Source organism: Magnolia sinica, chromosome 16 (genome assembly GCF_029962835.1).
Source record: "Magnolia sinica isolate HGM2019 chromosome 16, MsV1, whole genome shotgun sequence".
NCBI classification, from domain to species: Eukaryota; Viridiplantae; Streptophyta; class Magnoliopsida; order Magnoliales; family Magnoliaceae; genus Magnolia; species Magnolia sinica.
The window spans coordinates 64,078,516-64,101,443 of NC_080588.1; the positions used below are offsets into that span (position 1 = coordinate 64,078,516).

At 42.5% G+C, this 22,928-nt stretch overlaps 1 protein-coding gene across 2 annotated transcripts in view; it reads left to right on the forward strand.

Annotated features, from left to right (window-relative positions):
- The window catches only part of LOC131229781 (uncharacterized), a 38,657-nt gene extending 20,907 nt beyond the window's left edge, over window positions 1-17,750 (forward strand). The window contains exons 8-10 of one of the 2 annotated variants that reach the window (XM_058225796.1): window positions 432-511; window positions 608-657; window positions 17,366-17,750. In XM_058225796.1, the coding sequence (XP_058081779.1) occupies window positions 432-511; window positions 608-657; window positions 17,366-17,508 (273 nt within the window). In that variant the 3' untranslated portion in view covers window positions 17,509-17,750. Of the gene's footprint in view, window positions 1-431; window positions 512-607; window positions 658-1,909; window positions 2,296-17,365 lie in introns of those variants that run through there. The other variant, XM_058225795.1, reaches the window with a different exon arrangement.
- Window positions 17,751-22,928: the final 5,178 nt, after the last annotated feature.

The window sequence follows — 22,928 nt, forward strand, 5'->3', positions numbered from 1 at the left end:
AAGACGGTTCTTTGGAAGAGTTTGGGAAGATAATGCTTTTCTTTCTTCATAAGGGGACTTGGTCTTCCTTTTGCTCTAATGAGGCATTTCATGTGACCCATGATTGTGAAACAGCTCAACAAAAATTCCAACTTCCATACAGCATTAAGCATCTCACATCATATTTGACGGCATTTTCTTTGTTGTTTTGAAATCCCAGATGATGGAGAATGCATGGTTGCATGTCTTTTCCGTCCTATGCATCACTGAAACTATTTTTATCATGCTTTTTAACCTATCTTTGCTTCTCTTGTTAGATTCTCGTTGTCATCTTTTCTACTGCTTTTGTCATTCGTTTGTGCCATTAGGTCAAGATCTGGTTACAACTTCGAACATTGTTGCTAATCACATAATCAGTGATTTACAAGATGTCCTTTTGTTTCCTTGTGAAGGATTTGAAGACAGTCTTGAAGAAATTTGGCAGTAACATCATATTCTCAAATGGGTTGTTGGATCCTTGGAGTGGTGGCAGGTGAGCTCTTTTCAAGTGATCTTTTCGTGCTTAGAGCTTTCAAAGATTCATTCCTTATGTTTTTGAGCCAATGGGTGCCACTATTGCCAATTGCAGTGTGCTGCAGAATGTGTCTGAAAGTATAGTTGCTCTTGTTACAAAAGAAGGTATTGTTAGCCATGTTAATCCATAGAGCCTAGCAATAAGTTTGTAGTTTCTGTTTTGAGCAAGGTTTTGCAAATGGTGTTGTGGCCTTTTGACTGCCACCAACTAGCATCACTTTTATGTAATGATATACCTGTTATAAAAATTTTAAAATATGGGAAAATGGTAACTGTCAGGCCCACAAGGAAATAACGACTGGCCATTGATCTGTTATATAACATTATAAGACAGGCAGTTTTTTGCCCATTACAATGGGTGTGCCATGAGGTTTACCACAGTCACCTCTACCAGACAGTTCCAAAACTCAGTGACTTGACTCGAAACTCAGTTGATTCAACTTGACTGGGTGAGATTTCGAGCTGAGTCTATTGGAAACTCGCTGACTATTGGTCAACTCTGCGACTCCATCGAGTTACTTGACCGGTCAACTAGCATTTCGGTAAAACTCAAAAGAATAAAAAGCTGGGAAATCAAACTTTTGACCTGTTTATAAAGAGCACAAATGTGCTACCAGCCCAGCAAGTGCTTCTGTTCCACTAAAATTGTTTATTTTATTATTATTATTATTATTATTTTATTTTATGTTTACTTGATGTCCAACATGTTCATATTAACCACAGAAAAAATATATGTATAGTTGATAAATCAATTCAAGTCTAGTAAAGACTCTGTCCAATCTTCAAGTCGACCAGACCTGATTGGACATCGAGTCGAGTTGAGTTTTGGGTTTTTCGAACTATGCTACAAGCAGGAAGATATCAGAGCATTGCACCTGGTGGTCCTTGCTGTTTAGATGACCTGGCCCACAAGTCAGGCCATTTAGCTTAACAGGTGGGTCAAAAATGCACAAAACAATGGATGGTTTTAATAAAAATCACTGGTGAACCACATTCAATGTTTGCAGGGAGGCCCCTGAATCAACCAGGTTGATTCTTGGACCAGGTCATCTAAACCAGTGGAGCCACTTGATGCGCTGCTCAGATATCAGCGAGTCTGGCACATGCAACCACCTGTAGAGATACCTGTGGACTACACAGAATTCAACGTGCAACACCCATTCCATGTCTGGTTAACATAGTTCTGGCCCACACAGATTTTAGTCATTCTCCTCTATGGCTTGTGAAAGTTGAATTGATTATGTATTTTAATACATGCTTGATTTAGATGCTATTACAATCCTGATATTAATTAGCTATTACAAATTTACAATCCTGATATTATTTAGTCATAACAAGCCTTTTTTTTCCTCCTTAGGTGCCCACCACATAGATTTGCGGGCCGCAACCAACGAGGATCCAGATTGGCTTCTAGCACAAAGGAAAGCAGAAATAGATCTGATTAAGGGCTGGTTATATGAGTATTACAAAGAGAAGAAGGCTGCCGTCTTTGCCATGTAGAGGTGAAATCTGAACCTTCTTTGTTTGAGCAAGAAACTGATCGTTATCGTTCCATACAGGCTTAGATTTCCAGAGTTTCTGGTAATATTGCAATTAAAGAAAAACTGTTTATGATGGAACCAGTATTTCATGTGGTGAAACCATATGGTCCTGACCACTGGTTTGTTGGGATTTCGGAACCACCTTTAATGGACCATCCCTCCAAAAATCTCCACTTGATCATTATATATAATTCCTCAGTCATGTGTCTGCAGCAATGATGGTCATTTTCATGAGTATATATGATACTTGATCTCTGTTTTGGCAATTGGGGCCCATGGTTTGGTAACTAGATGATTGGTCTCTTCGAAGTCCCTGTTGTGGATGGATCATGCCCCAGAAAAATTCCCAGTGGGAAGATCCTAGCCACCAGTTTATATCCACTCCGTCCATCCGTTTTGCTATGGCATGATCCAAGAAAATCAGCAGAACCTAATCTCGGGTGGACCACGCCAAAGAAAACAGTGGTGATTGACCATTAAAAACTTCTTGGTGGCCAGAAAAGTTTTGTTTCAAGCTGATATTTGTGTGGTCCCTTCATCCAGGTCCATGTGACCTTATCAACAGGTTGGATGGCAAATAAATACTCCATTGGCCAAGTTTTTAATTGTGAGTATTCAACCACCACTGTTTCCTGTGGTATGGTCCACCTTAGATTTGGATAGGCTGAATTTTTGGGCTAATGCCCTGAGCTGGCGAAACAGATGGATGGAATGGATACAAGAAATACATCACGTTGGGCGCACAATAAGGGATCCACCAAAGCCATGTCTTCGACGGAGCTGGATTGCATCCTACCCTGCCATTAGAGCTGTACACGAGTCAAACCAACTCAAGCTTGGCACAGCTCAACTCGGCTCGGCCAGTAGCTGACTCCAGCTCGAACTTGGCTCAGCTTGGTACTGGAGCCTGACTGGCCAGCTTAACTTGGTTCAGTCAGCAGCTCAGGCCAATTCCAGCCGAGTTCAAGTCTATGTGACATTTTCTCAAACACATGGAATGCACCTTCAATTTCTCACAGTACGCAGAACAGCAGCAGCAGTTTGCAAGCATTTCATCAAACACTCGATAGGTAGCATCAAAATCAAAATACAATTTCATAAAACACTTGGCGAGCAACGTCAATATCAAAATAACTGAGCCACCAAATTGATTCGATTTGAGTTCTATTCAAGCTGAGGTTCAATCTGAGTCGATTCAAGCTCGGATAAGCTCAAACTCGGCTCGAAATTTTTTTCGAGCTCCAAAAATCAGCTTGACTCGGCTCGAACTCCGTTTCGAAAGTCAAGTCGAGTTAATTGAGCTAACTCAGCTCGTTTACTGCTCTACCTGCCCGGACTACCTGGACAGACGTTGTCCTGGCAGGAACTATTTGGGGCCACCTTAATGTATTTGTTTTATTCATGCCGGCGTATTTTATTTTATTTTTCCAGATCATTTTAGTATATTAGCCCAAAAAATGAGTCAAGTCCAAAACTCTAAGTGAACCACACCACAGGAAACATTGGAGATTGAATGTCCACTGTTGAAAACCTCTTGGGGCTACTGATATTTGTGTTTGCCCTTCATCCAGTTCTGTGTGACCTTATGAACTGGTTGGATGGCACATAAACATCACGCTGGGCCCTAGAAATGTTTCAACGGTGATTTCATTATATCATTGTCACCAATGCTGCTTGGTGTGGCCCACTCGAGCCTTGGATATGCCTCTTTTTGGCTCATTCGTTAAAATGATCCATTAAAAATGGACGGACGGCGCGGACAACACATACACATCACTGTGGGCCCCGCCAAAGTTCGTCTCGGGGTATACGCAGTCAGCTTCCTTTCACGCAATCGGCTTCCGTCTTCGAAAATGTATACGGACAACGGACGGACGCGGATTCGATACTTACCCTAGCCTGTACCTAGCTAGTAATGGACAGGGCCTCTGAAGGTCTACCGTCATGTATGTGTTTTATCGGCACCGTCCATCTATTTTTCCATATCATTTGAGGATACGATCCCAAAAATGAGACAGTTCCAAGGCTCAAGTGGACCACACTGTGGGATTGAACACTTTTTGAGAGCCATGGAAGTTTTGGATCAAGCTGATATTTGTATTTTCGTCTCATCCAGGTCTATGTGACCTTATGAACAGGTTGGATGGCAATCAACCGTCACGTGGGCCCTAGTTAAGTTTCAACGGTTGGTGTCATTATAACCACTGCTTCATGTGGTGTGGTCTACTTGAGCCTTGGATATTGCTCATTTTTGGTCATGCATACAATGATATGGCAAAATGGATGTACAGTGTGGATAACACCTATACATCACGGTGGCGACTCAGGGCCCCATAAATTGCAAGCTATTAATGGTCGTACCCAATCATCCATTGTAAACTCGTCTAAAAGGGGAGCGGATTAGGTAAGAACCCGGATCCACCGAGGTGGGTCGGTCCCTTGACCGTGGGGCCACTGTGATGTATATGCCTTAAATCCACACCATCCAACCATTTTGACAGCTCATTTTTGGGCATGATACCAAAAATGAACCTGGCTCAAATCTTAGGTGCATCACACCACAGGAAACAGTCCGTATTGAATCCTTACCATTAAAAACTTCATTGATTCCACCGGAATGTTTATTTTTCATCCAACATGTTGATAAGGTTAAAAACCCCTTGGTAAAGAGACCCCACAAATATTATATATGATCCAAAATTTGTGGCCCACAGGAAGTTTTTAATGGTTAGTCACCACTGTTTCGTGTACTATGGTTCATGTGAGATTTGGATATGGTTCATTTTTTTTGGATCAAACCCTAAAAACGAGCTTTCAATACAGATGGACGGCGTGGATGTGATCAAATACATCACAGTGGGCCCCACGGTCAGGGGTCCGACCCACCTCGGTGGATCCGATGTCTCATCCAATCCGCTCCCGTTTAAAAGTCGCCGCCTGTCGTCTGATTTTTCGATAATGTAGCCTCTTGTAAAAGTCACGTTTGAATTAAAAAACCGTGTGACCTATGGCCGGCAAGGCAACCAAAAGCTGCCCTAGGCTCGAGGATACGCATGGTAAACTCGGTTCTTCAGTTTATACCAATGACGCCCATGGTTCAGTGATCAAGACCATGTGTCTAACACGAACCCTTATGGATGGACCGTTCGCAAAATATCTATCATATCATAGCCGCAAATCTTGATCCATTTTCTTAATGAATGTGGGCCCTTGATTATCCCTTCTGAACCGTCTAATGTTCAAGTCAAAAAACTGAAAGGCTTGGATTTCAATCTGGGAGGATTTTGGTGCACCATCCGGCCATGGCAGGTCACACCAAACCAACGGTTTGGATCACTCAACCACATCCCCCACTTGCACAAATTGAAAACCGGAGTAACTGCTCGGGCCAATGATTTGTATGATTCCTCGACGAGATACGGGCTTGGATGCTCGCAAATTGTCGCACATGTATGCATGTTGTATGTGTACGGTTATGGGCCATGGCGTACGCTGATTTTGAAGTGGGGCGCTCACCATCCTTTGCCGTGATGTGAAGACTCTGTGGGGCCCACCGCGATGTATATTGTTTTATCAAAGCCGTCTATCCATTTTTGCGGCTTATTTTAGGATAAGAGCCCAAAATTGGAATATCTCCGAATCTCAAGTGTACCACACTACAGGAAAAAGTAGGAATCGAACGCCTGCCGTTGAAAACTTCTTTCGGGGCCATGGAAGTTTTGGATCAATCTGATATATGTGTTTTCCCTTAATCTAATTATGTACGAGCTTATGAACAGGTTGGATGACAAATAAAAATCATTGTGGGCCTTAGGAAGGTTTTAACGGTGGACGTTACTGCCCCACTATTTTCTTTGCTGTGGTCCACTTGGGCTTTGAATATGCTTAAATTTAGTCTTCATTTTCTAAAATGAGCTGGAAAAATGGATGGACGGCATGGATAAAACATATACATGACACTGGACCCTACAGAGTCCTGACCCCACGTAGCTGCATGGTGTTGGGTTCACCATGCAATCCCGCACCCGGCGACGACATGCTCCGCAGTGCGGAAACCACAAGAGTACCTTTGTAAGAGTCCTGTGATAGTTCATGACAATTTTGAAAATGGTGGGACTCAATCTCCTCACGTGTGGCACTCATGTATGACTATCTAGACCATCCAAATAGTGGGGCACAATGTATATGGACCATATGTCTAGAATAACACTGATCAAGCTTTCCTAACAATCCGATTGATGTTTTTCAAGCCTTTGGTTAAAATATGTCAGAATGAGTTGATTACCATCGCCTTCTGAGTGTAATTTGTGGGTTATATTCCATCCGCAATTGGTCAGCGATCAGATGGCAAGGATTGCCTTATCAATATGCTACGTAAACGTTAGAAGAGTCACCATCGTTCTTAAAACGGTAGTAAACTATCACGGAAGGTTTGGCCCGCTATAAATAAAGTGGCGTAACATCTCCGCTCCTGCATCAAAAGCATCCAATCAAAGGAGAAGAGGAGAGGGAAATGTGTTACGAGGTAACGTGCGCGACGTGTAAAAGGACAACGTGGGGAGGGTGCGGGAGACACGTGGCGTCCGTCTATGGGCAGATCGGGCAAGGGCAGCACTGCCTGTGCCGGGCGTGGCCCGGGGTGAAGGTTGGTGAAGGATCGACCGTTGGAAACGCTGCTGCATCTGATCAGCCGTCCCTTTCTCGTTGCGCCATCATGCGATTGATGACAACGCTTGATCTTCGTAGTAGTGTTCTTCTTGCTGGGTTGTGTGTATTATTCTTTGTATACACGTTTGTTTAATGCATTTTTCTTAGGTGACTCTTTTCTTGTACCTGTGGCATACGTGTATGATAGCAAAAACGTTCATGAGGTGAGTTAATGTGGATGGTCATTACCTAGAAAGTTCTCCCATTAGACTTGCTTATGGTCGAGGCATGCATGTCCCGACCACACCCTAATCCATAGCTCAGCTGGTAGACTGAGTGGATATACCTCGTTTCAACACTTGAGGTCTTGGTATCGATCCCTGGTGGGGGTGACTAACAGTGCTTGTACTGACAGTTGGTGTGTACTAATAAGCTAACCCCCCAAAAAAAAATGCGAATTTGTAATTATGAAAGTTCAGAATTAAAATTAAATAATAATAATAATAATATTAATAACTACACTATTAAAGAGTATTATTGGAATTCAAGGCGTGATGAACGTTGCCTTGGAGTTGATTTTCCCTCATTTGAACATTATCGGCAGTCCAGTAGGAACATATGACAATTAACCTCTTGGATACCCTCGTGGGCCCGTTTGGCCGGTCGGATTAGAAGGGATTGGATGGTATTGGAAGGGATTGGAAGTTAAATCCCGGGATTGGCCGGACGTCCCAAACAGAGTAGGTGATCTGATCCCAATCCCACGGATCTTAAGACAATCCACTGACAACACCCTAATCCGTTCAAATTTGCTTGGGACGTGTTTGGTTTGAGGGATTGGAAGGGATGGGAAGGTTTAATCCCGGGATTGTTCAGGCGTGCCAAACGGACTGGATATAGCAATCCGGGGACAGAGCAATCCCATGTATCTCAAGACAATCCACTGACAACACCATCATTACCTAGAAATCCATGCCATCCACCCTAGTACCATTCAATCCCTTCCAATCTACCCGGCCAAACGGGCCCCGAATGTTATCCGTCGCATTGACACACTCAATATACGAAGACCCAAATTGCCATTGAATGTCTAATCCAAAGATCGAACCAAAATGAAATAGAGAGAAAACGATTTGTATTTTAAAAAATTTGGATTATATAAATCTGAATGATTATGAAAATCGAAATCGAAGAAGTTACTTTTATAAACTTCAAGGTTGGCATGAATGCATTGGTGTAGAAGCATCCCTGACAGCAGACCTGTCTGTTGGGTACTCAAAGACTGAATCAAAACGAACTAGAGATAAAATGTTTTGTATTTTAAAAAATTCAGATTGTAAAAATCAAAATGCTTATGAAAATCCAAACCGAAGAAGTTTCTTTTATAGGCTTCAACGTTTGCCATAAATGGATGCAGAAACATCCTGCCAACAAACATGGCTGCTGGATTTTTTCAAAGGAGATGACTATTGGCTCGAAACTTCAAAAGGTGATTGTTTTGGCCGACCATTGTAAAAAAAGGAACTACAAAAGAACGTTTAGGCTTATGCGCAGGTGGTTTATGGCATATATTGTGGCAAATACCATATATAACACTGTCAAACAACTAAATTCACATGTCTCCTAAAAGAAGCCTAAGCTTTATTCAAAATTGGTCTCTTATAATCTTAAAATATTTCAATTACTTATCTGATGTGGGATTAAACCCACGCCCCACTACAAGACAAATCTTTTGTTGTTTTATGAAAATTTTGGAGGGAATTTTGTTTTCAAATAAAATAATGATTTTTTATTATTATTTTGAAACAAAAACTACAACTTGACTTAGGCTCAAATCACTTTAGCCCAATCCAGCCTAGCAAGACCTTGATGGACCCCACTTCACATGTCCATGTGGTTATATCGTACAAATATTGGGCAACCCATGCATATTGAATGTGGACCATTCGTTTTGTTCCTCTTAGGGCTCATCTAGAGCTTGAGTTATTTTACATATACAAGATACTCATACCTACGTTTGGTTTTTGGTAAATAACTTGCTTATCAGCCACATATAAAAAGCCTACATTTGGTTTCAAATATTTACTTAAATACTTTTCCCTCAATTTTCTTTGGTCCATTAATAACCACCGTCTATCATGTGGGGCCAACCTTTAACGTGAACTAGTCACTATGTTGGGCCTACTTTGGCCCTTTTCTTTAATGCGACCAGCCTGTCATTTTTTTCACACACACTCACACCATATTGGTTTTTCAACCTGTCATTTGGGGCCTACCTTCATTGTGGGCTATACATCATGCAGGGCTCACCTTGGATGTGGCATGTCCATTGTGCAGGCCTTGCATTAGATGTGGGCATTCATCGTCAGGGGTTGACCTTCGATGTGAAGTGTCCTCGTGCGAGGCCCACCTTGATATGGGTCATCCATCATGTGGGGCCTACCATCAATGCCATTGTCCATCATGTAGGGCCCACCTTCAATATCCACCACCCCATATGTGGAGCCCGCCTTTGATGTGGATCGTCTATTGTGTTGGGCTCACCTTTGATGTGAGTCGTTCATCATGCAGGGCCCATGTTGGATGTCGGCCATTCATCATTATGGGCTGACGTTTGATGTGGATTGTCCATTATGTGGGACCCACTTTCAATGTCCATTGATCATCTTGTAGAGCCCATATTTGATGTCGACTATCCATCATGTGGGGCCCACCTTAAATGTGGGTCGCCCATCATGCAGAACTCGCCTTGGATGCAAGGCATTCATCATTACGGGCCAACCTTTTATGTGGACCACCCATTTTGTAGGGCCTCCTTAATGGGTCATCTATCATATGGATCCACAATCAATGTTATTTGTCCATCATGTGGAGCTTAACATCAATGTCCACTACCCATCATGCGGAACCCATCTTTGATGTGGACCACCCATCGTGTGGGCCCCACCTTTTGATGTGGGTTGTCCATCAAGCAAGGACCCCTTTGATATGGACTACTGTTCATGATGTAGAGAGAGAGAGAGAGAGAGAGAGAGAGAGAGAGAGAGATTTGGTAATCTAGATGATTGGTCTATTGGTCCTGTTTGGATACCACCAAATAAGTTACTTTTTAACTTATGTTAATTCATTAAGTTACTTTTTTCATTTAAATTAGTTTGGTAAACATGATTACAAAAGTAACTTCTATATTTGGACAAGATATGGCAACACCAGATTAATGGTATAGATGAAGCCACATGACATGCATAATATTCTTATGATGTGTGCCAAATATACGGAGGGCAACTCACTAATGACTAAATCTTCGATGGGTGGTGGTGCTTGGGTAATATTTAGATAAGGACAAGTAACTATTAGGGCTATGTCAACATCGATGCATGTTCGATAATCTATTATCGTGATAAGGATGCGTTCGACAAAGGTAAGGCACAATCGGATAAAAGCAACCGCTACTTTATAGCTAACAATATACGAAGTTGTCACATAATTAGCGATTATTTTCACGACGTTGCCAGAGAGTTTATAAATAACAAAGGAGAGTGTGAAACAAAAGATCCCTAGAATCAATCCAAAAATCCAACAATCAATCAATACAACTAAACTTCAGTGCAACGCTGCTTATTCAACCCTCTGGGACAACTGTCATCTCTATCGCTCATTAGTGTAGACCTTTAGTTTCTAGGAATGATTCAGTCTGTCACTGTTCTATGTTGAACCAACCAACTTAGTTGAAACCAATAGCAGTAATGTCTGTCCATCTGCGCTAGGGGTGCACATCGAACCGTTGGATCCGTGTAACCGGACCGAAACCGTTGGATCGATCCGGTTTGGTCCGGTTCCAGGATGCTAACGGTCCGGTTCCGGTTCCAAAAATCCCAAAACCGTTGGTTACGATTCGGTTCCAGTTTAGGGCCATGTAGAACCGATCTGAACCGTTGAACCGAACCGTAGATCCGAACCGTAACCAATGGTTCGGATCTACGGGGTATTGTTCAGTATAAGCCATTGATTTCTATTGTTCTAAATTCATATGCAAAAAAAGATGATCAAAATCATCCGTCCATTGTTATTTTTATATGGTGGCCCTTATGAAATGGGGTGCACAACATGGACAGTTCCGATCATCTGTACACAAAGGATGTGGCTCCAATGAGTGGCGACACACGCTAGATGCTAAATCATGACAGAGGCACAACGAATCGAGAAAAATAAGAGCCATTCTGAATTTACAATTGTCAAAGATTTATGGATGACGACCATGATGAAAAAGTAGAGGCGAAGATTGACAACTGAAAAGTAGTCCACGGACTACTAAAGTGAATTCCATGTGTGTTGATGATCGGAACCGTCAATTAGGTAGGCCCCACAATACATAGGCCACAGGAACTTTATGAGTTGCTGCAAATTATTCCATCCATTAGATCTATGAACAGAAAATTATGAAAATCATTGAAGTCCATTTTCCAATGGTTAGGATCTTCTTTTCCCAAAAAAAAACCCAGAATCGTGGAACCGGTCCGAAACCGAACCGGTTTTCACGGTCCGATTCCGGTTCGATTCTAGGGTGCAAATGGTTTGGTTCCGGTTCCAAAAATCCTAGAACCGTAGGGAACAGTTCGGTTCCGGTTTCACCCCAAAACTGGACCAAACCGAATCGTGTGCACCCTTAATTTGTGCCTATGTACTAAATATGAAGGAAGACCGTAGTCTTTGAAAACGTTCACCTACACTCATACATTGGGTAGATAGTATCTTGTAACGTCATCATTACTCTTTCATTGGTCATCAGCACGCTACTCGGTTAAACACCTCGTTGCTCTAAGATAGGTCGATGATTCCGTGCTATTAGTAAGTTTCACTTTTACACTTTCACCTTTGATTTCTTTTCGACCAAACAATTATTGCACCTTCAAAAGTCCTTGGTTTCTAGGGAGAAAAAGAATTCAGTGGAGGAAGAGTCACAATCTTCACAAATTGATGTAGAGCGGGTCGCGGACAGTTTCATGGCCAAGATGAACCAGAAAAGGCCCGGTCGACGACAGAAGTGATCCGAACCGTCGGACCTTAGATCGGGCGTATCTCGCAATCCGGAATGAGTTATCTAACGTAAAATATATGATTTTGGGATAGAACGAGCAACTTTAGCCAACCAACCCAACTACGATATGCCGGGTTGCACAGCCTGGAATTGCGAAAAACCCTTGGATCGACGGTCGTTTCCCTGTTTTAATTTCGTCTTTACTATAAATAGTAAGTTTTAGTTTGATTATAACTCTTCATCCATCGGGCTTTAGGAGTTGCGCCCAACGTGAAAAGAGCTTAGAGTAATTAGGAGAACAGTTTGGTGAAGCCAAATAGGACACTTACTATTTTTGGCCAAAACCTTGTGCACTAGTAGACATCACGACCGTTTATAAATAGTAAGTTTACTATTTATAGTAAGTCGCGGATTTTAGGAGTTTGAGTTGTAGTTTGATTCTGATTTCTTTCTCATTGCTTGGTACCCCTATTTAAAGGGTTGTGAACTCGTTTTTTTTCATGAATTAATTAATTTCGAATTTATTAGAATTTATTTCTATTTCTTGCTTTCTTTCCTCGTGGATTCGAGAAGTCTCTATGAGGAGTCCAGAGAAGCTCCGTGGATTCGGAGTAGTTATCCTCATCACGTTCATCCCTGCGTCACAAATCACCTGATAAACACACTCCACAATTGGCTAGACGGTTGTTATTTTGGTCAATTAATCAGGCACCACTCTATTTCCACACCAAGGGTCAGTGGCGTTTAATTTGAATTGGGTTGCAAATCGGTTCTAGCATGCCTGCAAACCTCATGTGTGTGCCATGTGGCCGAATTTCAGACCAATAATGTGCTTAAAGCTACTTATCTCCATAAGTTAAGGATAGTGTTTATGAGCAATCATAATGGCTTTCGAACTTAGAAAATTCAAACGATGAAACGTAATTTCTCAATCGATTATCCTTGGATAAAGCACAACTAATGGCAAGAGCATACCTGGAGGGCTAGCAGGTTCCATGGCAACGTCCTTGAAACTTACACGAACCATTGAACCCTTGTCAGCCTACTGCCTTCAATCGCCTTAATCTTCATGTGCTTGCTTCAAAATGGCTACAAATTCAGGCATGCTAGCACGTTTTACCTTAGTAATAAGCTTTGAAGCCGTTACTTGTCGGGCTTTAGTACTCACATTATCGAATGAAGAAGGGAGAGAAAGCATTGACGCTAGTTTTTTTTGTTGTTAAAAAACTAAAAAGTTTCCGTTTGGCAAGCTTGTTGTTTTCATGTCCGGTTAGAGCTGGGCAGGACCTGACTCAACTCGAGGGATCCGACTCGACTGACTCGGTCAGATCCGACTCAACCCGAACAGAATGCCAGTTTCAGATCAAATCGAGTAGACCCACGTGGATCCGAATCCCGACTGAGTAGAGTTCGGGTCAGTAACCCTACCTGACTCGAACCGAAATTTGATCCGATCGAACTCAATTCCATCCGAAACCCGACTCAGACAGGTAATCAAGTACTATATATTCAAAAGAAAAAAAAAAACTAAACCTACCCATCCCTAACCTTAGTAGCTGGCCGCCGCACCCAACCCAATCTTAGAGACTCATTCTCCATCACTCGTCCGTTCGACTCTCTCTCTCTCTCTCTCTCTCTCTCTCTCTCTCTCTCCCTCCTCCACCCATCCGCACAGGTAGCTGCCCCATTTCGGCCACCCGTCAGCATAGGCAGCAGCCTCGGTCCGGCCACCCGTACGCACAATGACATACAGATACGAGTAATTTTTTAATTGAATGGCCTGCTATGATTGATCGTCCTGGTCCACCGCGATTCATCCGGGCCGACTTGGGATCGGCTTGGGTTCGCTCTGTGGTGCGGCCGACCTTGCTCGTGCCGGGTGTGGTGCGATTGGCCTGGTTGGTTCGGGTCCGCCAGTGCAGTAAGGTCGGGCTTACTCGATCAACCCGATTTGAACTGTAGCCAACTCGATCCGACTCGGTATCTTTGACCGAGTCGGACTCGGTTCGGATCAGCCCAGCCAAGATCTAGTTTGGATCGAGTCAGGCCCGCTGAACTCGGTCCCGAGTACGATCGAGTTCGGGTCAGGGTTTTCACAATACCAGATCGAGTCGAGTTGGACCTAACTCGGTCCAACTCGACTCGATGCCCACCTCTATGTCCGATATTAGAGGTGGTAAATTAGTGAGAGTGAGTGTTACAGGGAAAGTGCTAGCTATGTCAAGGGAAAGAGTACCATGGAAGGTAAGTAGATCAGAAAGAGAGAGTTTCCTTGTCTGGTTCAAGGATTTTTAGCTTTTTAACTTTCAACTTCTTTCTCCGTAGCAAAGGAGACCCCATATGATGGACGGTCCACATCCAAGGTGGGGCCACAAATGAACAATCCACATTAAGGTTGGCCCTTATATGATGGAACACCCATATTAACGTGAGCCCACATAATGCATGGATGATCCATCTTAAAGGTTGGCCCCTAATGATAAATAACCCATATCCAAAATGGGTAAGTATGATAGATGGTCCACTTCAAAGATGGGGCCTACACGATGGATAGTTCACATCAAAGGTGAGTTCCATATGATAGGTACATCGAGGTGGCCCACATGATGGACGATCTACATCAAATGTCGCCTCTAATGATGAATGACCCACATCCAAGGTGATCCCTGCATGATGGGCAAACCACATTGAAGGTGGAGCCCTTATGATTGATAGTCCACATCAAAGGTGGGCTCCACAAGATGGACAATTAATAATAGTGGGCCCTATATGATAGATGATTGACATCAATGTGGGACCCGCATGATGAATGGTCTACATCAAGGGTCATCTCTAATGATGAATGACCCATATCCAAGGCACACCCCTTGTGATGGACACTCACATCAGAGGCAGGGCCCACATGATGGACAGTTGAGATCAAAGGTGTGCTCCACATGATGAGTGGTGGATATTGAGGGTGTGACCAACATGATGGATGACCAACATCAAAGGTGGGCCCTACAAAATGAACAGTGTACATTAAAATTAGTCCCCACATGATGAATGAATGGCCCACGTCAAAGGTGGAGCCCACACACTGAAATATCCACATCAAAGGTTAGACATATATGATGGACAGTGGATGTGAGGGGATCAAACAGATTTGAGTGGACACGAGAAATCAAATATACTTTTCTACTTTTTTGATATAAGTTGGTTGTTGACGTAATTAATATTCGGTTGAGTAGGTTGAAACAGAGATAAAGCTAATTGTGGCATGAGTAACTTATCTTTGTGATCCACATGCCCCTTCAAGTCCCTGTCGTGGATGAATCATGCCCCAAAGAATTTTCGAGATGGGAAGATCCTAGCCACCAGTTTTTGGACTTCAATATTTCTGCCCCAAATCTAAATGTTAGAAGCGGCCAATCGAGGTACTTTTGGGACATTGTTCATCTGGGGTGGAAAAAGAAAAAGAAAAAAAAACAGACCAATGGTCCGGATTGCTGAACAACGGGCCCCACTGGCCAGAACTGAAAACCTCTGGTGTGAGAAACAAAAGTGAATCACGCCACAGGTAGCAGTGCTGCAGTGGCAATGGGATGCAAACCATTAAAACCTTGAGTGTGTGGGGCCCTCCATGTTTTGCATATATCCATTCAGAAGATGCACTCCACCAGGATAAGCGTACACCCTAAAAGTATGGTCGTACAAATACTCAGGTGATTTGGAAGTTTGAAGATTGTACATGGTAGGGCCCACCTGAGTTTCTGTGAACCTGACTTTTGTGATGCGAGGATAACACTGAGGGATGCACGTGACGGACGTATTAGATCTCACGCAGACATCATGGTGGCCCCCAGGTGACCATCTTTGTCCTACATGCCACGTGGACAGATCAGTGCCATTCAGAAAATGGTGGTCAACTTGCAGCCTATTCATCCACTACGCTGGAACGGATGCCGATTGCACGGAGAACCTGCCACCAGGGACTTCCATCGTGACCTGATGTGGCAGGATTTGTCGCCTGGTCACCCTGACACATGGACGGATGCAGGTTGCCTGCGTCTCTGAGAGTAGGAAGTTCCTACAGCCAGAAGCTAGGTGGTGCTACGGTGATGTTTGTAAGAAATTCTCGTCATGCTTAGGACATAAGCCGAAAAATAAGAGATCTAAAATTCAAGTGGGCCACACTGCAGGAAAAATTGGAGAGGGAAATGATTACAGTTGAAACATTCAAAGAGCCACAAAAGTTTCAAATCAGGCTAATATTTTTTAGTTTTCAGTTCATCCCAATAAAAATGATCTTATGGTAGGCTTTGGATGGCTTATAAACATACGGCCCTAAGTGGGTATCCATGTGAACTGAGTTACTCAGTACGCTCTTGACCTACTGAGTAAACTCAGTTGGGCCCACCTTGAACGTATGTGGTATATCCATCCCGTCCATCCATTTTTTCATATAATTTGAGTTAGAGCACAAAATTGAAGCATGCCTAAAGATCAAGTGGATCATACCACAGGAAACATTGGGGATAATGATATTCACCGTTGAAACCTTTCTAGGCCCTACAATGATGTTTATTTGTCATCTAAACTGTTCATAAGATCATACAGACATGGATTAAAGGAAAACACAAATGTAAGCTTAATCCAAAACTTTTGTGGCCCCTAAGAAATTTTCAATGGTAGACATTCAATTCAACTGTTTCCTGTGGTGTGGTATATTTGAACATTGTATATGCTTCATTTTTGGGCTTAAGCACTAAAATTATTTGAGAAAATGAATGGACAGAGCTGATAAAATACATAAACCATGGTGGACCTCATAGAGTGTACTCTATACACTAAGTCACGCAACCCCACTTCCATTTAAATGATAGGTATTTTACTCCCCACTTTTTCCCATAGCGTGGTCCACTTGAGTTTAGGTGCGGCCTTTCTTAGTGTGACATTATTATTATTTTTTAAAAATTAGTTTGTCAGAATCGATACCACGACCTCATTGTTATATCGGTGAATCTTTCACCGAGTCTACCACTTCAGCTATGGATTAGACTTGATATGACTTAGATGTGATTCCACCATGTGCCACTGTTAGAGATAACTTAATTGATTATTTGACCTAACAACTTTCAAACATTAACTTATGTAGCGCCATCTTTAAATGATGGGAAAATGAAAACTGTCGGGCCCACAAGGAAATAACAGCCGGCCTTGTTCTGTTATATAACATTATATGACAGGCAGTTTTTTGCGCATTACAATGGGTGTGCCATGAGGTTTACTACAGTCAGATCTATTGGACAGTTCCAAAACTCAGTGACTTGACTCGAAACTCAGTTGATTCAACTTGACTGGGTGAGATTTCGAGCTGAATCTATTGGAACCTCACTGACTATTGGTCAACTCTGCGACTCAATCGAGTTACTTGACTGGTAAACTAGCATTTCGGTAAAACTAAAAAGAATAAAAAGCTGGGAAATCGAACTTTTGATGGCTTGTGAAAGTCGAATTGCTTATGTATTTTAATACATTCTTGATTTAGATGCTATTACAATCCCGATATTATTTAGTAATAACAAGGCTTTTTTTTCTTCATGAGGTGCCCACCACATAGATTTGCAGGCCGCAACCAATGAGGATCCAGATTGGCCTGTGGCACAAAGGAAATCAGAAATAGATCTGATTAAGGGCTGGTTATATGAGTATTACAAAGAGAAGAAGGCTGCTGCTTTTGACATGTAGAGGTGAAATCTGAACCTGCTTTGTTTGAGCAAGAAACTGATCGTTATTGTTCCATGCAGGCTTAGATTTCCATAGTTTCTGGTAATATTGCAATTAAAGAAAAACTGGTTATGATGGAACTAATATTTCATGTGGTGAAACCATATGGTCCTGACTACTGGTTTGTTGGGATTTAGGAGCCACCTTTAATAGACCATCCCCCAAAAATCTTCACTTGATCATTATATATAATTCCTCAGTCATGTGTCTGCAGCAATGATGGTTATTTCCATAAGTATATATGATCCTTGATCTCTGTTTTGGCAACTGGGGCCCATGGTTTGGTAATCTAGATGATATGTCTCTTCCAAATCTCTTTTGTGGATGGATCATGCCCTAGAAAAATTCCCAGAGGGGAAGATCCTAGTCACTAGTTTATATCCACTCCGTCCATCCGTTTTGCTACGGCATGATCCAAGAAAATCAGCGGATCCTATTCTCAGGTGGACCACACCAAAGGAAACAGTGGTGGTATGACCATTAAAATTTCTTGGTGGCCAGAAAAGTTTTGTTTCAAGCTGACATTTGTATGGTCTCTTCATCCAGGTCTGTGTGACCTTATCAACAGGTTGGATGCAAATAAACATTCGGTTCGCCAACTTTTTAATGGTCAGCATTCAACCACCACTGTTTCCTGTGGTATGGTGCACCTGAGATTTGGATATGCTGAATTTTTGGGATAATTCTCTAAAATGAGCTGGCGAAACAGTTGGATGGAATGGATATAAGACGTACATCACGTTGGGCCCACGGTAAGGTATCCACCGAAGCCACGTCTTAGACAGAGCAGGATTGCATCCTACCCTGCAGGACTACCTGGACGGACTCAGTCACAGCAGGAGCTATTTGCGGCCCACCGTAATATATTTGTTTTATCCATGCGGTCCTTCTATTTTTCAAGATCATTTTAGTACATTAGGCTAAAAAAGAGCAGATCCAAAGCTCAAGTGGACCACATCGCAGGAAACAGTGGGGATTAAATATTCACTGTTGAAAACCTCTTGGGGGCAAAAAAAGTTTTTGATCAAGCTGATATTTCTGTCGGCCATTCATCCAGTTCTGTGTGATCTTATGAACTGTTTGGATGGCAAATATACATCACGGTGGGCCCTAGGAATGTTTCAACGGTGGTTTCATTATATCATTATCCACTTGAGCTTTGGATCTGCCTCCTTTTCGGCTCATTCGTTAAAATGATTTGTCATAGTGGATGGTACGCATCACCGTGGGACCCGCTCGAGTTCGTCTTCGGGTATGACGCAGTCAGCTTCCGTTTACTCAATCGGCACCGTCCATTTATTTTTCCATATCATTTGAGAATACAGTCCCAAAACTGAGACAGTTCCAAGGCCCAAGTGGACCAGACAGTGGGATTGAACACCTGTTGAACATTTTTGAGATCCACAGATCAAGCTGATATTTGTATTTTCCTTTTATCGATGTCTCTGTGACCTATTTGTATTTTCCTTTCATCCAGGTCGCGTGACGTTATAAACAGGTTGATGGTCGTGAGCCCTGGGAAAGTTTCAACGGTGGGTGTCAATATCACCACTGCTTCATGTGGTGTGGTCTAGTTGAGCTTGGATCTGGCTCATTTTTTGGCTTACGGCTTAAAATGATATGGCAAAATGGATGTACGGTATGGATAAAACCTATACATCACGGTGACCCCTAGGGCCCTGTAAATTCCTCGCTATTGATGGTCGTACGCAATCCACATCCAATGGAAACTTGTTTAAAAGGAAACGGATTAGGTGGAGACCCTGGATGCACCGAGGTGGGTGGGACCCCTGACTGTTGGGCTAACTGTGATGTATGTGCGTTAAATCCACACCATCCAACCATTTTGACATCTCATTTTTAAGGCATGATCCCAAAATTGAACCTGACTCAAACTTTGGTGGATCACACCATAGGAAACAGTCAGTATTCAATCCTCACCATTAAAAACTTCATTGATTCCATCGGAATGTTTATTTTTCATCCAACCTGTTGATAAGGTCAAAAACACCTAGATAAAGATACCACACAAATATTATTTATGATCCGAAATTTTTGTGGCTGACAAGAAGTTTTTAATGGTCAATGACCACTGTTTCCTGTACTATGTTTCACGTGGGATTTGGAAATGAATCATTTTTTTGTATCAAACCCTAAAATTGAGCTTTCAATACAGATGGACGGCGTGGATGTAATCAAATACATCACAGTGGCCCCACGGTCAGGGGTCCCACCCACCTCGATGGATCCGGGCTCCGGGGTCTCTTCTAATCCGCTCTCGTTTAAAAGTCGCCTCCTGTCGGCGGATTCTTCGATAATGTGGCATCCTGTAAAGTAACGTTCGAATTAAAAAACCGTGCCGACCCTTAGTAACGTTCGAATTAAAAAACCGTGCCGACTTGGTCGGCACGGCAACCAAAAGCCGTCCTCGGGTCGAGGATATGCATGGTAAACTCGGTTCTTCAGTTTGTACCATTGACGCCCATGGTTCAGTGATCAAGACCATGTGTCTGACATGAACCTTATGAATGGACCGCTCCCAAAATATCTCTCCGATCGTAGCTGTAAATATTTATCCTTTTTCTTGATGAATGTGGACCCTTGATTATCCCTTCTGAACTGTCTAATGTTCAAGTCAAAAAACTGAAAGGCTTGGATTTCAATCTGGGAGGATTTTGGTGCATCATCCACTCATGGCAGGTCTCACCAAACCAACCGTTTGGATCACTCAACCACATCCCCCACTTGCATAAATTGAAAACACGAGTAACTGCTCGGGCCAATGATTTGTACGATTCCTCGACGAGATACGGCCTTGGACGCTCGCACATCGTCGCACATGTATGCATGTTGTACGTGTACGTTAATGTGCCATGGCGTACGCTGATTTTGCAGTGTGGCGCTCACCATCCTTTGCTGTGGTGTGAAGACTCTGTGGGCTCCACTGCGATGTATGTATTTTATCAAAGCCGTCAATCCATTTTTCCATCTTATTTTAGGACATGAGCCCAAATTTAGAATATCTCTGAATCTCAAGTGTACCACAGTACAGGAAACGCCTACGGTTGAAAACTTCTTTCGAGGCCACAGAAGTTTTGGATCAAGCTGATATTTGTGTTTTCCATTCATCCAATTCTCTTCGTCCAATTCTGTATGAGCTTTTGAACAGGTTGGATGACAAATAAAAATCATTGTGAGCCTTAGGAAAGTTTTAACCATGGACATCATTACCCCATTATTTTTCCTGGTGTGGTACACTTGAGCTTTGAATATCCTTCAATTTTGGCCTCGTATCCTAAAATGAGCTGGAAAAATGGATGGACGGAATGGATATATACATAACTCTGTATCCTACAGAGTGCTGAACCCACGTACCTACATGGTGTTGGGTTCACCATGCAATCCGGCACCCGGCATGACATGCTCCGCAGTGCGGAAACCACAAGAGTACCTTTGTAAGAGTCCTGTGATAGTTCATGACAAATTTGGAAATGGTGGGATTCATTCTCCTCGCGTGTGGCGCTCATGTATGTCTATCTAGACCATCCAAAGGGGCACAATGTATATGGACCATATCTCTAGAATAACACTGATCAAGCATTCCTACACAATCTGATTGATGCTTTTCAAGCCTTTGGTTAAGAGATGGCAGAATAAGATGAATACCATCGCCTTCAGAGTGTAATTTGTGGGTTATACTTCATCCGCAATTGGTCAGAGATCAGATGGCAAGGATTGCCTTATTACTATGATAGGTAAACGTTAGAAGAGTCACCATCGTTCTTAAGATGATGGTAAACTATCACATAAGCTTTTTCCAGCCATAAATAAAATGGTGGAATATCTTCGCTCCTTCATGTGTTACGAGGTAACGTGCGCGGCGTGTAAAAAGACCATGTGGGGAGGGTGCGGGAGACACGTGGCGTTCGTCTATGGGCAGTTCGGGCAGGGGCAGGTACTACCCCCGCCTGTTCCGAGCTCGGGACAGGCGGGGGCTCCGAAAGCCTTTGAGGGGTCACTGTGATGTATGGATTTTATCCACGCCGTCCATCTATTTTCTCATATCATTTTAGAAAATTGGGACAAAAATAAGGAATATACAAGAAGCGGTGCTGAGGACACCCACCATTGAAACCTTCCTAAGGTCCACCGTATCCTGTGCCGAGCGTGGCCCGGGGTGAAGGTTGGTGAAGGATCGACCGTTGGAAACACCGCTGCATCTGATCAGCCGTCCGTTTCTCGTTGCGCCATCATGCGATTGATGACAAGACTTGATCTTCCTGGTAGTGTTCTTCTTGCTGGGTTGTGTGTGTTATTCTATGTATACGCGTTTGTTTAATGCATTTTTCTTGGGTGACTCTGTTCTATGTAATAAGAACATTGGACAATTAATATTTAGGTTACTCTTGAATGTTGTCTTATCACATTAACACATTCAATATACGAAGATTCGGCTGAATGTCTAACCTAAAGACTGAACTAAAATGAATTAGAGAAAACCATAACTTGGATTGTAAAATTCTAAATGCTTATGAAAATCAAAACTGAAGAAGCTACTTTCAAAGACTTCAACTCTTGTAAATAGGTGTAGAAGCATCCCTGCTAACAGACACGGTTGTTGGATACCCGGAGACCGAACCTAAATAAACTAGAGAGAAAATGATTTGTATTTTAAAAAATTCAAATTGTAAAAACTTCAATGCTTATGAGAATTGAAACCTGAAGAAGTTCCTTTTGTAAACTTTAATGGTTGCCATGAATGTGTGCAGGAACATCCCTGCCGACGGACATACTTGTTGGGTTGTTTCAAATGAGATGACTATTGGTTCAAGATTTCAGAAGGTGATTGTTTTGATCAACCGTTGCAAAAAATGGAACTGTAACAGAACGTTTACTTTTAGGTAAGCATACTCATGCACCACACTACACTATACCGCGCCATGTCCACATCCGTGGCCCAACGCGCGCATGTAGCTCATGCCATATATTGGGGCTGATAGCATATCCTTTCCAAACAACAAAATTCACATATCCCCTAAAAAGGGGCCTAAGCTCTATACAAAATCCGTCTCTTATAATCTCAAAAATTTTCACTTGCTTATCTTATGTGGAACTAAACCCACACTATTACAAGATAATCTTTTGTTATTTTATGAAGGGAATTCAATTTTCTAATAAAATAATGTTTTTTTTTTTTCTAAACAAAAACTACAACACGACTTAGGCTCAAATCATTTTAGCCCAATCCAGCCTGGCCCGGCCCTGATGGACCCCACTTCACATGTCCATGTGTTTATATCCTACAAATATTAGGCAACCCATGCATATTGAATGTGGACCATACGATTTGTTCCTCTTAGGGCTCATTTGAAGCTTGAGTT